General features: G+C 66.3%; 1 protein-coding gene and 1 long non-coding RNA gene across 2 annotated transcripts; both read left to right on the top strand.

Moving 5' to 3' along the window:
- Window positions 1-970: 970 nt before the first annotated feature.
- Window positions 971-3,743, top strand: LOC137673015 (uncharacterized). The gene is made up of 3 exons (XR_011049684.1): window positions 971-1,085; window positions 1,429-1,495; window positions 1,982-3,743. It is a non-coding gene; the product is annotated as an uncharacterized lncRNA (long non-coding RNA).
- Window positions 3,744-4,365: 622 nt separating this feature from the next.
- Window positions 4,366-12,155, top strand: PPP5C (protein phosphatase 5 catalytic subunit). The gene is made up of 13 exons (XM_068417365.1): window positions 4,366-4,561; window positions 4,917-5,158; window positions 5,597-5,744; window positions 7,351-7,472; window positions 7,565-7,630; window positions 7,716-7,814; window positions 7,942-8,047; window positions 8,286-8,428; window positions 8,925-9,012; window positions 9,128-9,168; window positions 9,260-9,438; window positions 10,277-10,358; window positions 11,591-12,155. Exons 1-13 carry the CDS (start codon window positions 4,408-4,410, stop codon window positions 11,651-11,653), a joined length of 1,533 nt encoding a protein of 510 aa, XP_068273466.1. The 5' UTR covers window positions 4,366-4,407; the 3' UTR covers window positions 11,654-12,155.
- Window positions 12,156-12,286: the final 131 nt, after the last annotated feature.

Below are 12,286 nucleotides of genomic sequence, written 5' to 3'. Positions count from 1 at the left end.
CCCCGGGACCTGGCCATGCTGGGGGGGGGGGTGTAACCCTGACCCTGACCCCCCCATGACCTCATGACCCTGACCCCCCCGTGTCCCTCCAGGTGCCCCCCCTGGCCCCCTGGACCTGGCCATGCTGGGGGCGGGGGGGTGTAACCCTGACCCTGACCCTGACCCCCCCATGACCTCATGACCCTGACCCTGACCCCCCCGTGACCCCCCAGGTGCCCCCCCGGCCCCCCTGGACCTGGCCATGCGGGGGGGGGGTGTGTGTGACCCTGACACCCCCCGTGACCCCCCAGGTGCCCCCCCTGGCCCCCCTGGACCTGGCCATGCTGGCCCCCTACATCCCCATGGATGGCGACTTCCAGCTGGGCGGGGCTGAGGCGCCCAGGGGGCGTGGCCAGCACCCACCTGGCCCCGCCCCCGCAGCCCCGCCCCCCCGCCCCCGCGCCCGCAGCTTCCCCGGGCGTGGCCCCGCCCCCTCCCGCCCCGGCCCCGCCCTCCCGCGCTGGGGCAGCGACCCCGCCCTCGGCCCCGCCCCGGCGCCCCGCCCCGCCAGGAAGAGGTGGGCGGGGCCGAGGGCGGGGCCGCGGGGCCGGGATCGGTGCGGCGGGAGGGGCCGTCAGGGTGGGGCCTGGTGTGGGAGGGGCTTATTAGGGAGGGGCTGTTGGGGGCGGGGCTTGAGGGGATGTTGGGGGAGGGGCTTGTTGGAGGGGGCACCCTGGGGGAGGGGCTTCTCGGAGGAGGGGCTGGTTAGGGGCTGTGGGGAGGGGCTTGTGGGGGAGGGGCTTGTGGGGAGGGGCTAAGGGGGATGGGGCTGTGGGGGATGGGGCTGTGGGGGAGGGGCTTCTTGGGGAGGGGCTGGTTAGGGGCTGTTGGGGAGGGGCTAAGGGGGAGGGGCTAAGGGGGATGGGGCGGGGCTTGTCGCTGGGTACGGCTGCTGGAGGGGCGGTGAGGATGGGCGCGGTGTGAGTGGGCGCGGTGTGAGTGGGCGCGGTGGGGCCCGCAGGGCGCGGGAGCCGAGCAGGGAGGATGCAGGGGCTCCCCTGAAGCGCCCAGAGCTTGACCCCCACCTGGTGCCCCCCGTCGGCCTGGTATGGGGGGGACACGACACGGCGGAGGGGACATGGGGGGGGACATGGGAGGGACACATGGGGGGGTAGACAAGGGGGGACACGGGGGTGGGGAGAAATGAGGTGGGGGACAACATGGGGGGGGACATGGGCGGGGACGTGGGGACACGGGGGGACACGGAGGAGGGACACAAGGGGGGGACATGGAGACACGGGGGGACACACAGGGATGGTGGGGTGGGGGGACACGAGGGGGGGGGTGAGGGTGGAAGGGGGGACTGTGGGGACACAGGGGGAGGGGACAGCCTGGAGGGGTGGGGTGGCAAGGTGCCCTGTCCCCATTTCCCCCCCGTGTCCCCCTCAGGGGCTGCTGCTGAGTGGGGATGACCCCCCGGGACTGAAACCCCCCCTGGGGCAGGAGCAGCCCCTTGGTGAGGGGGGGACCCCGATAACGGGGGACACACACACCCTGATAACAAGGGGGGGAACCCTGTTAATGAGGGGGGGACCCTGATAATGGGGGGGACCCCGATAATAGGGGGGGACCCTGTTAATGAGGGGGGGACCCCGATAATGGGGGAGGATCCTGATAATGAGGGAGGGGACTCCGATAAGGGGGGGGCCCCGATAAGGTGGGGGGGGACCCGATAATGAGAAGGGAACCCCTATAATAAAGGGGTAGTAATTGTGGGGTCCCAAAACCTGGGGGTGGGGGACACACGACACCCCCCAATTAATCTAATAATGGAGGACCCAGAACTTGGGGGGGGTCCCCAATCTGGGAGGTGGGGGGAAGCTGGGGAGAGCCCCCAAAACCGGGGTGGGGGAATAGGACTCTGATAATAGGGATGAAATGGGGGGGGGGGGGGCGCAAGTGCAGGGGACTTCAATAATGTGTGTCCCCCCCCTGCTTCCAGCTCTGCTGGCTGCTGGCCTGGCCCTGCCGGGGGCCCCCCCGCCCCCCCCCCCGGGGTCCCCCCCAGGAGAAGATCGAGGGCTGTCCGGGGGGGCCCCCCCAGAGCACCTGTCTGGAGATCAACTGAGGAAGGGGGGACCCCCCACAAAAAGCAGCGGGGGGGGTCAAACCACCGACCCCCACACACACCTTGATGGGGACCCCTGAAAAGGGGGGGGGGCTCAAAACATCGACCAACTCCCTGATACCCAGTGGGGGACCCCCAAAAAAGTAACCCCCCCCCAAATGGCGGGGCACCCCCCAACCCCATGTTCCCAGTGGGGGGGGGACACCAAAAGCCATGACCCCTCCCACAGACCCTGGGGTGCCCCCAGTGTCACCCCCCCCACCCCTGGGCCACCCCAGTCCCCCCATTTATTCCCCCCACAAATCTCCCCCAAACCCATGGGAGCCCCCCCAGACCTCCCCATGGGACCCCCCCCCATCCCACCCCTTGGGGATGCCCCCCCTGCAATTTGTGACCCTCTCCAAATCCGCCCCATAGGGGACCCAGCCCCCGCTTTTGGGGGCCCCATCACCACCACAGGGCCCCCCCCAATCCTCCCATGAGCCCCCCCCCCACCTCGGCCTGGCCCCCGCTGAGGGGGCTCAGGGGGGGCCCCATCCCCTCCCCCCAACTTGGTGCTGGGCTGAAAATGCCCCTTTGGGGGGCCCTGGGCCCCCCCACCCCCCCAAATCCGGGACCACCGGGGTCAGTGCCCCCCCCCCCCCCGCCCGGGGACCCCTCTTTTGTACCGCTCTGGCCTGCGCAGCCCCAGGGCGCCGGAGAGAGACGCCGTTGTGCGAGGGCCTCGTGCGAGAGCCATCGTGCAAAAGAGCCGTCCTCGTGCAAGAGCTGCCCTGTGCAAGAGCCTTGTGCGAGAATTATCCTCATGCGAGGGCCTCGTGTGAGAGCTGCCCTCATGCAAGAGCCTCGTGCAAGGGCTTCGTGCAAGACCCATCCCCGTGCAAGAGCCTTGTTTGAGACCTGCCCTTGTGAAGAGCCTCGTGCGAAAGCCATCCTTGTGCAAGGGCCTTGTGCAAAAGTCTCATGCAGGAGCCTCATGCAAGGGCCATTCTCATGCACGAGCCTTGTGTGAGAGATGCCCTTGTGCAAAGACCTTGTGCAAGAGCCGTGTGTGAAAGCTGACCCTGTGCACGAGCCTTGTGTGAGGATCTTGTGCATGAGCCTTGTGCGAGGTCCTCACGCAAAAGCCTGTGGGGTGACCCAGTCTCGTGCGAGAGCCGCTGTCGTGCGCCTCCCCCAAACCGCCCTTGTTTGGCTCTCGTGCCTGAGCCGAGGGGCAGGGGGAGCTTGCACGAGGGGCCCAACCCTTGCACGGGGGGCCCAGCCCTTGCACGAGGGGCCCAGCCCTTGCACGAGGGGCCCAGCCCTCACACGATGGCCCTCACACGAGGGCAGGCCGGATGCCGCTGCCCACAGCCGCTGGGACCCACACGCACACCCCCGGCCCCCCTTGTGTGAGGCCAAGCATGCCCCTCCCCCGCTGTCCCCCAACATGTCGATTTTGGGGGGGGGGAGGGACCCTGTACCACACCACCCCGCTCGCTGCTCCCCTCCCCCCTCCTCGTGCGCTTGCACATGCTTGTGCGCAGGGGTGGGGCTCACGCACGGACACACGCACACGCGCCCCCGCCACGGGGGTGTCACACGGGGACATGCCCAGTGTCACCTGCCCCCTCCCCCCCCGCCGTGCACAGCCCCTCCCCCCCGCTGTGCTGCCCCCCCCCCCCCCCCCCATAAACCTGCTCTGAAGCCACCAACGCTCTGCCTGTGCCTGGGGGGGTCATGGGGGGACACGGGGGGACACAGGGGGATCATGGGGACATGACAGGGTGATGGGGACATGGGGGGACATGGGGGCAGCAGGGTGATGGGGACATGGGCAGATGTGACAGGGTGACAGGGACATAAGGGACACAGGAGTGTGGTGGGGACATTGCGTGACACAGGGGGGATGTGACAGTGATGGGGACATAAGGGGACATGGGGGGACACGGGGTGACACGGGGGGGGCGTGGGAACCCCCAGAGATCGCCTGTGGAGACCCCCGGGGCTGCGGGGGGCTTGGAGGACACGGGGAAGCCGCAGGTTGCACCATGGCCGCTCTGGTACCTCTTTGCGCCTCTCTATGGTCCCCCCCCCCCCCCCCCCCGCCCGTCCTCCAGCCCATCTCTATGGTTCCCCTCGGTCCTCCCGCCCGTCTCTATGATCCCGCCTGGCTCCGCCCTCCCCGCGCGACGCGCCCCTGTTTACGACACTGACACCCCCCCCGCCCTCATGTCCTGCCGCCTTTGCGACAGCGGTGCTTGGCGGCTCAGTGGGTCGCGCTCCCGGTGGTTGCCAGGGTGCTTTACGGCCCGGCGATGGCGGAGGGAGAGCGGGCGGAGAGCGGCGGCGGCGGCGGCGGCCCCGGCGGGCCCGGCTGTGGGCCCGGTGCCGGTCCCGGGCGGCCCCTGAGCCCCGCCGAGCTGGAGCGGGCCGAGGCGCTCAAGACCCGCGCGAACGAGTTCTTCAAAGGTACCGGAGGGGAGTAATGGGGGGCTGCCAGATAGGGAGCCATTGGGGGCGGCAGTGGGGGGTGAGGGGCTGTCAGGGAGCCATAGGGGGGAATGAGGGGCTGCCAGATAGGGAGCCGTTGGGGTGGTAATGAGGGGCAGGGGGCTGCCAGATAGGGAGCTATGTTCGAGGCGGTTGGCAGAGCAGGCTGCCAAATAGCGATCCGTCAGGGGGCAATTAGATCAGCGCCCCGCTGCCAGATTGGGATCCACGTGGGAAAGGGGGCGGTCAGGGCTTGCCCGCAAGGGTGGGGGTGCCCCCCAGGTGGGTAGGGTGAGGGGGGGGCCCGTCCCGCTGACGCCTGCCGGCGGCCTAGGGAAGGACTACGAGAACGCGGTGAAGTACTACAGCAGCGCCATCGAGCTGAACCCCGCCAACGCCATCTACTACGGGAACCGGAGCCTGGCCTACCTGCGCACCGAGTGCTACGGCTATGCCCTGGCGGACGCCACGCGCGCCGTCGAGCTCGACAAGAAGTACGTCAAGGGCTACTACCGCCGCGCTGCCAGCAACATGGCCCTGGGCAAGTTCAAGGCCGCCCTCCGTGACTACGAGACGGTGAGGCTGGGCACCTTGGGGTGCTCTTCGGCACCCCCCTGGGGTCAGCGCGTCCCCCTGGAGCTCGGGGCGGGTTTGGAGACACCCCCGGTGTCAGTGTGTCCCCGTTGAGCTCAGGGTGGGGCTTGGGGACTCCCTGGTATCAGCATGTCCCCTTGGAGCTCAGGAGGGGCTTGGGGACCCCATCGTCACCTCCCTGGTGTCAGTGTGTCCTTGTCCCCCCCCTTCTCCCACATAACCCCTTCCCCAGAGCTGTGGGGACACTTGGGCACCCCGTTGTCCCTCCCAGCACCAGTCCAGCCCTCCCATCCCACAGTCCCTCTGTCCCTGTCCCCTCTCAAGGACCCCCCAGGGCAGCGGGGTGCTGGAGCCGGGGTGTCCCCATGACCCTGGGGGGTGTCCGCATGCCCTGATGCGTGTCCCCCACCCCGTCCCCAGGTGGTGAAGGTGCGGCCCAATGATAAGGATGCCAAGCTGAAGTACCAGGAGTGTCACAAGATCGTCAAGCAGAAGGCCTTTGAGCGCGCCATCGCCTCTGACGAGCACAAGCGCTCCGTCGTCGACTCCCTCGACATCGAGAGCATGAGTGAGCCCCCCCCTCCTTGTGGACCCCCCCCCAAAATCAAGGCACCCCCTTTTCTCCACAGGCAGGACAGAAAGAAGAGGGGACAGTGAGGGTCCCCACGAAAGGGTCAGGGTCCCCATGAGGATCCCCGTGAGGGTCTTGGCATCCTCATGAGGATCCCCGTGAGGGTCTTGGCATTCCTGTGAGGGTCCCCATGAGGGTCTTGGTATCCCCATGAGGGTCTCGGGGTCCCCATGACGGTCCCTGTGAGGGTCTTGGCGTCCCTGTGCGGGTCTCAGTGACCCATGAAGGTCTCGGGGTCCCCATGATGGTTCCTGTGAGGGTCTCAGGGTCGCCATGAGGGTCTTGGGATCCCCATGAGGGTTTTGGTGTCCTATGAGGGTCCTTGTGAGGGTCTCAGGGTCCCCATGAGGGTCTTGGGATCCCCATGAGGGTCTTGGTGTCCCCATGACAGTCCCTATGAGGGTCTTGGCATTCCTGTGAGGTTCCCCATGAGGGTCTTGGGATCCCCGTGAGGGTCTCGGGGTCCCCATGAGGGTCCCCATGCGGGTCTCGGGGTCCCCATGAGGGTCCCTGTGGTCTCGGGGTCCCCATGAGGGTCCCTGTGAGGGTCTTGGGATTACCATGACGACCCCCATGAGGGTCTTGGCGTTCCTCTAAGGGTCCCTCTGAGGGTCTTGGGATCCCTCTGAGGGTCTTGGTGTCCCCATGAGGGTCACAGGGTCCCTTCGGGGGGCTTGGAGGTCACTGTGAGGGTCTTGAGGAGTTTTTGAGGGTTTTCAGCGAAGGCTCAAGGTCCCTTGGGAGGATCCTGCAGAGTCGTGGAGGTCCCTGTAAAGACTTTTGGGGTGTGAGAGTTTTAGGGGGGACCATGAGTGTCCCCAGCAAAGGGTCAGGGTCCCCATGGGGGTCTTGACAGGGTCTGTGAGGGTCCCTAGCAGAGGTTTGGGGTCCCCATGCGGGACTTGGGGCCCCTTTGAGAGCCCCCAGTGGAGGCTCCGGGCACCCAGGAGGGGCCCTGGGAGGGTGTTGGGATCCCCAGGAGGGTCTCAGGGCACCCATGAGGGTCCCCGTGATGGTCTCAGGGTCCCCATGAGGGTTTTGGGGTCCCCTTGAGGATGCCCAGCAGAGCTTTGGGGTCCCCTTTAGGGTCCTTGTGAGGGTCTTGGTGTCCGCGTGAGGGTCTCAAGGTCCCCATGAGGTTCCCCTTGAGGGTCTTGGTGTCCCTGTGAGGGTCTCTGGGTCCCTTTGAGGGTCTTCGTGAGGGTCTTGGTGTCCCCATGAGGGTTTTGGGGTCCCCTTGAGGTTGCCAGCAGAGCTTTGGGGTCCCCATGAGGGTCCTCGTGAGGGTCTCAGGGTCCCCATGAGGATCCTCGTGAGGGTCTTGATGTCTTCATGAGGGTCTTGGTGTCCCTGTGAGGGTCTCAGAGTCCCCGTGAGGGTCCCCAGCCAAGGCTCAGCATCCCCAGAAGCCTACCAGGGTTCATCAGGGCCTGTGAGCTTGTGGGGAAGGACACCAGTGACATGATGGCCCTTCGGAGACTTGTCCCCTGCTGTCCCCTCATGTCATTGGCCACTGGGGGCGGGTGGGGGGTTCGTTTTGCAGCCATCGAGGACGAGTACAGTGGCCCCAAGCTGGATGGGGGCAAGGTGACTTTGGCTTTCATGAAGGACCTGATGCAGTGGTACAAGGAGCAGAAGAAACTCCACAGAAAATGTGCCTACCAGGTACCCCAAGTCCCCTGCCGGGCTCTGTCATGTCCCCAAGTGCCACATGTCCCCCTTTCCTTGTCACCTTCGCTGCCCCTTTGTCCCGGCAGATCCTGGTCCAGGTGAAGGAGGTGCTGGCCAAGCTCCCCACGTTAGTAGAAATGACGTTGAACGAGGTGGGTGCCGCTGGAGGGGTGTCTGTGGGTCGGGGGATGAAGTCCCCAAGAGGTGACGTCCCACCTCGGGTCATCCCGAACGCAGACGGAGAAGGTGACGGTGTGCGGGGACACGCACGGGCAGTACTACGACCTGCTGAACATCTTCGAGCTCAACGGCTTGCCCTCCGAGTCCAACCCTTACGTATCCCCCACCCCAAGGCTTGATGCCACCCACCGTGGTGGGGACAGGCGCGGGGGGGACGGGAGGGGGACAGGGACCCTAGGGGGCCGGGGCAGCGGGGACGTGGTTTTCCTGAACGCGGCTGCAGATATTTAACGGGGACTTTGTGGATCGCGGGTCCTTCTCGGTCGAAGTCATCCTCACGCTCTTCGGCTTCAAGCTCCTCTACCCCGATCACTTCCATCTGCTCCGAGGTAACGTGGCCACCGCAGGTGGCAAGTCCTTGTCCCCATCGTCCTGGGTCATGGGACCTCGTGCCCTGCCACGTGTCCCCCATCGTGTGTCCTTGCGGGGTCTTGTCCCTTGTCCCCTCCCCATCCTGGATTACGGAGCCTCGTTCCCTGCCCACGACACGTCCTCGGGGTCAAGCCGTGGGCCGTTGTCCCCTGCTGCGTGTCCCTGAGCCTGGCAACGTCGCCGTGTCCCCCTCAGGGAACCACGAGACAGACAACATGAACCAGATCTACGGGTTCGAGGGGGAGGTGAAGGCCAAGTACACGGCACAGATGTTTGCCCTCTTCAGCGAGGTCTTCGAGTGGCTCCCGCTGGCCCAGTGCATCAATGGGAAAGTGCTGGTGAGGGGACACCCCCGCTGTCCCCCCTGTCCCCAACCCGGCCCCCAGGATGGCCCTGTGCAAGGGGGGTGGGGGGATTACCTGGGGGCTCCTTGTTGGGTGGGGGGTCACCACCATCCACATCCCCAGGGAGTCAGGGGGGTCCCTGTCCCTGGTGGGGTGTGGGGGGGTCCCCAGGGAGTTGGGGTGGTCCCTGTCCCTGGTGGGGTTTGGGGGGGTCCCCAGGGAGTCAGGGGGGTCCCTGTCCCTGGTGGGGTTTGGGTGGGGGGGTCCCCAGGGAGTCAGGGGGATCCCTGTCCCTGGTGGGGGTTTAGGGGGGCCCCCTGCCATCCATGTCCCCAGCGACTTGGGGGTGCTCCCTGTCACAAGTCGGGGGGTCCCTGCCCTCCCCAGGGGATTGGGGTCCCTTCCAGCCTCACCCCTGGGGTTGGTCCCCACCAGGGTTAGGATGGGGGGGGTCCCCTTCGTCCCCGTCCCAACGTGCCTCCCGTCCCAGATCATGCACGGGGGTCTCTTCAGCGAGGACGGCGTCACCCTTGATGACATCCGCAAGATTGAGAGGAACCGGCAGCCTCCAGACTCAGGTGGGACCCCCACGAGGTGCCCCATGTCCCCTCACCCCGTGACATCCCTGCCATCTCCAAGGGACCGAGCTGTCCCCACCGTGGGGACCCTGACCCTCACCCCGTCCTCCCACAGGTCCCATGTGTGACCTCCTCTGGTCCGACCCCCAACCCCAGGTGAGTCGAACCCCCCGGGTGGTGTGTCCCCTGCCTTGAGGACGGCCACCGCCGTGTCCCCAGGCTCCGGGTGACCTTGGCCGTCCCGCAGAACGGCCGCTCCGTCAGCAAGCGGGGGGTCAGCTGCCAGTTCGGGCCCGACGTCACCAAGAGCTTCCTGGAGCGCAACCGCCTCGACTACATCATCCGGAGCCATGAGGTCAAGGCCGAGGGCTACGAGGTGGCCCACGACGGCAAGTGTGTCACCGTCTTCTCCGCCCCCAACTACTGGTGAGCACCACCATGCCACCGCCGCCGAGCAGGGGTGTCCCTGTTGCACCCGCTCCCCGGCTCTTGTGCACCCTCGGTGTCCCCTCAGCTCAGTCCTGGGGGTCCCCCTGAGACTTAGTGTCCCCTGAGCTGTGTCCCAAGGTGCCCCCTGTGCCACATTGTCCGCTCAGCTCTGTCCCCAGCTGTCTCCTGAGCTGCATTGTCCCTGGGTGTCCCTGAGACTTGGTGTCCCTCAGTCCCTAGGTGTCCCCTGAGACTTGGTGTCCCCTCAGCTTGGTCCTGGGGTGTCCCCTGAGACTTGGTGTCACCTCAGTCCCCAGGTGTCCCCTGAGACTTGGTGTCCCCTCAGCTCAGTCCTGGGTTGTCCCCTGAGACTTGGTGTCCCCTCATCTCAGTCCCTGAGTGTCCCCTGAGCTGCATTGTCCTCTCAGTTGGATCCCCTGGTGTCCCCTGAGACTCAGTGTCCCCTCAGCTCGGTCCCTGGGTGTCCACTGAGCCACATTGTCCCCTCAGCCCGATCTCTGGGTGTCCCCTGCATCTCGGTGTCCCGAAACACCTCCTGTTCCCATCCCTGGGGTGTCACCATGTCTCAACATCCCGGTGTTGCTGTCCCCAAGCATCTCTCTTGTCCCCAAGCTCTAGTCTCCCTGTGTTGTACCTCGGTGTCCCCAAGGGTCCCTGAGCCTCGGTTGTCCCTGAGCTTTGCCGTCCCTATACAGAGCTGCACCTCTGTGTCCCCGAGTGTCCCTGTCCCTGGGGGTGTCCTCATGGTGGCGGGGAGGGGAGGGGAGGGGTGTGTGCTTTGGTGTCCCCAAGTGTCCCTGTCCCCCTGCTGCAGCGACCAGATGGGCAACAAGGGCTCCTACATCCACCTGCGAGGCAGCGACCTGCGCCCCGACTTCCACCAGTTCACAGCAGTGGTGAGACTGGGGGGATAGACATGACCCCCACCTCTGCACCCCAAAACCTTGGACCCTCCAAAACCCACCCCAGGGACAACCCTCCACCCTGGGAGCCCCAATTCCTCCTTGGGGACCCCCAAAACCTACCCTGGAGCCCCCCTGACACATCTGCAGGCTCCCTGAACCTCTCAGGGACCCCCCCCAAAACCCGGGGACCCCCCCCAAACCCGCTCTGGGGATCCCCAGAACACCCCCCCAACCTGGGGGACTCCCTAAAACCCTCCCTAAGCCCCCCCCAACTTTCCAGCCCCCCCTCAAACAGTTCCCCAGTTTTCCCACAAGACCTTGGTCTGCCCCTGGGGTGATTTGGGGAGGGGTCATGGGGGCAATTTGGGGGGGCTGATGGGCTGGGGGGGGCTGTTGGGGTTCATGGGGGCTATTTAGGGGGGCTGATGGGCTGGGGGGGCTATTGGGGGGCTGGGAGGGTTCATGGGGGCTATTTAGGGGGGCTGATGGGCTGGCGGGGGCTGTTGGGGTTCATGGGGGCTATTTAGGGGGGCTGATGGGCTGGGGGGGCTATTGGGGGGCTGGGAGGGTTCATGGGGGCTATTTGGGGGGCTCTAGGGCTTATGGGGGGTTCATGGGGGCTCTTTGGGGGGGCTCAGGGACTGGGGGGGACATTGGGGGGCTGGGGGGTCCATAGGGGCTTTTTGGGGGGGGCTCAGAGGCTGGGGAGGTTCATAGGGGCTATTTGGGGGGCTGTTGGGGGGGTTCTGGGGCTTATGGGGGGTTCATGGGCCTCTTTGGGGGTGCTCAGGGGCTTATGGGGTGGTAATAGGGGCTATTTAGGGGGGCTATTGGGGGGTTGGGGGGGTTCATGGGGGCTGTTTCGGGGGCTGATGGGCTAGGGGGTTCATAGGGGCTATTTGGGGGGGCTGATGGGGAGCTGGAGGGGCTATTGGGGAGCTGGGGCTGTTCATGGGGGTTATTTGGGGAGATGTTGGGAGGTTCTGGGGCTTATGAGGGGTTCATGGGGGCAATTTGGGGTGGTCATAGGGGCTGTTGGGGGGGCTGATGGGGTGGGGTTCTTAGGGGCTATTGGGGGTCTTAGGGGCTGGGGGAGCTATTGGGGGGCAGAGGGAAGGGTCATTACAGGCAGCAGCACCCATGGGTGCCCTGGGGGAAGGGGGAGGGGAGGAGCAGAATTTCCCCCCCTCCAACCCCCCCCCCCCCCCAAATCTCTCCCCCAGCCTCACCCCAACGTCAAGCCCATGATGTACGCCAACACCCTGCTGCAGCTGGGCATGATGTGACACCCGCCCCCGGCTGCCCCCCCACCCCTGCCCTTGGGTGCTGCCCCCCCACCCTGGGGTAACCCCCCCCCCCCCCCGGGGTGCACCCCCCTCCCCCCGGGGGTGCTTGCCCCCCCTCTGGGGTGCTGCACCCCCCCCGGCCCTTGGGTGCTGCCCCCCCCCCCGGGGGGGTATAGTATGTTGGAAGATTGTATTTATTCCCTGCCCCCTGCTGCTGCTTCCAGTGCTACCAATTTGCCCAGTGTGGGTAGGAGCTGGGGAGGGCGTGGGGTCCCGGGGGGGCGTCCTTCCTCTGCTGTTACTGCCCCCCCGGGGGGGCCTGCCCCTCCCCCAACGAGCAAGGGGGGGGGAGGGGCAGTTGGGGGGGGGAGGGGTGGGTTTGGGGGGGTTTGCTCAGGATTTGCCCCTCCCCCAATCTACCCCCTTGACCCCTCCCCCGCCCCAGGCGATTTTACCATCTGTAATCAAAGTTGTTAAAATAAAATAATTATTGTAGACTGGGCGGGGCCTCAGGTGGGCAGGGACCCGCCTCCCCGTTGCCACAGAGACCAATGGCTGTAGAGGGCGGGGCCTGTTTCCATAACACCCCTGTTGCTGGGGGGGGGGGGGTTGTTCCCATGGCGACGGGAGCGG

The sequence above is a fragment of the Nyctibius grandis genome, chromosome 23 (genome assembly GCF_013368605.1).
Source record: "Nyctibius grandis isolate bNycGra1 chromosome 23, bNycGra1.pri, whole genome shotgun sequence".
Taxonomy (NCBI): domain Eukaryota; kingdom Metazoa; phylum Chordata; class Aves; order Nyctibiiformes; family Nyctibiidae; genus Nyctibius; species Nyctibius grandis.
The sequence above is the reverse complement of the archived record's forward strand: the minus strand, read 5'-3'. Positions and strand labels throughout refer to the sequence as shown.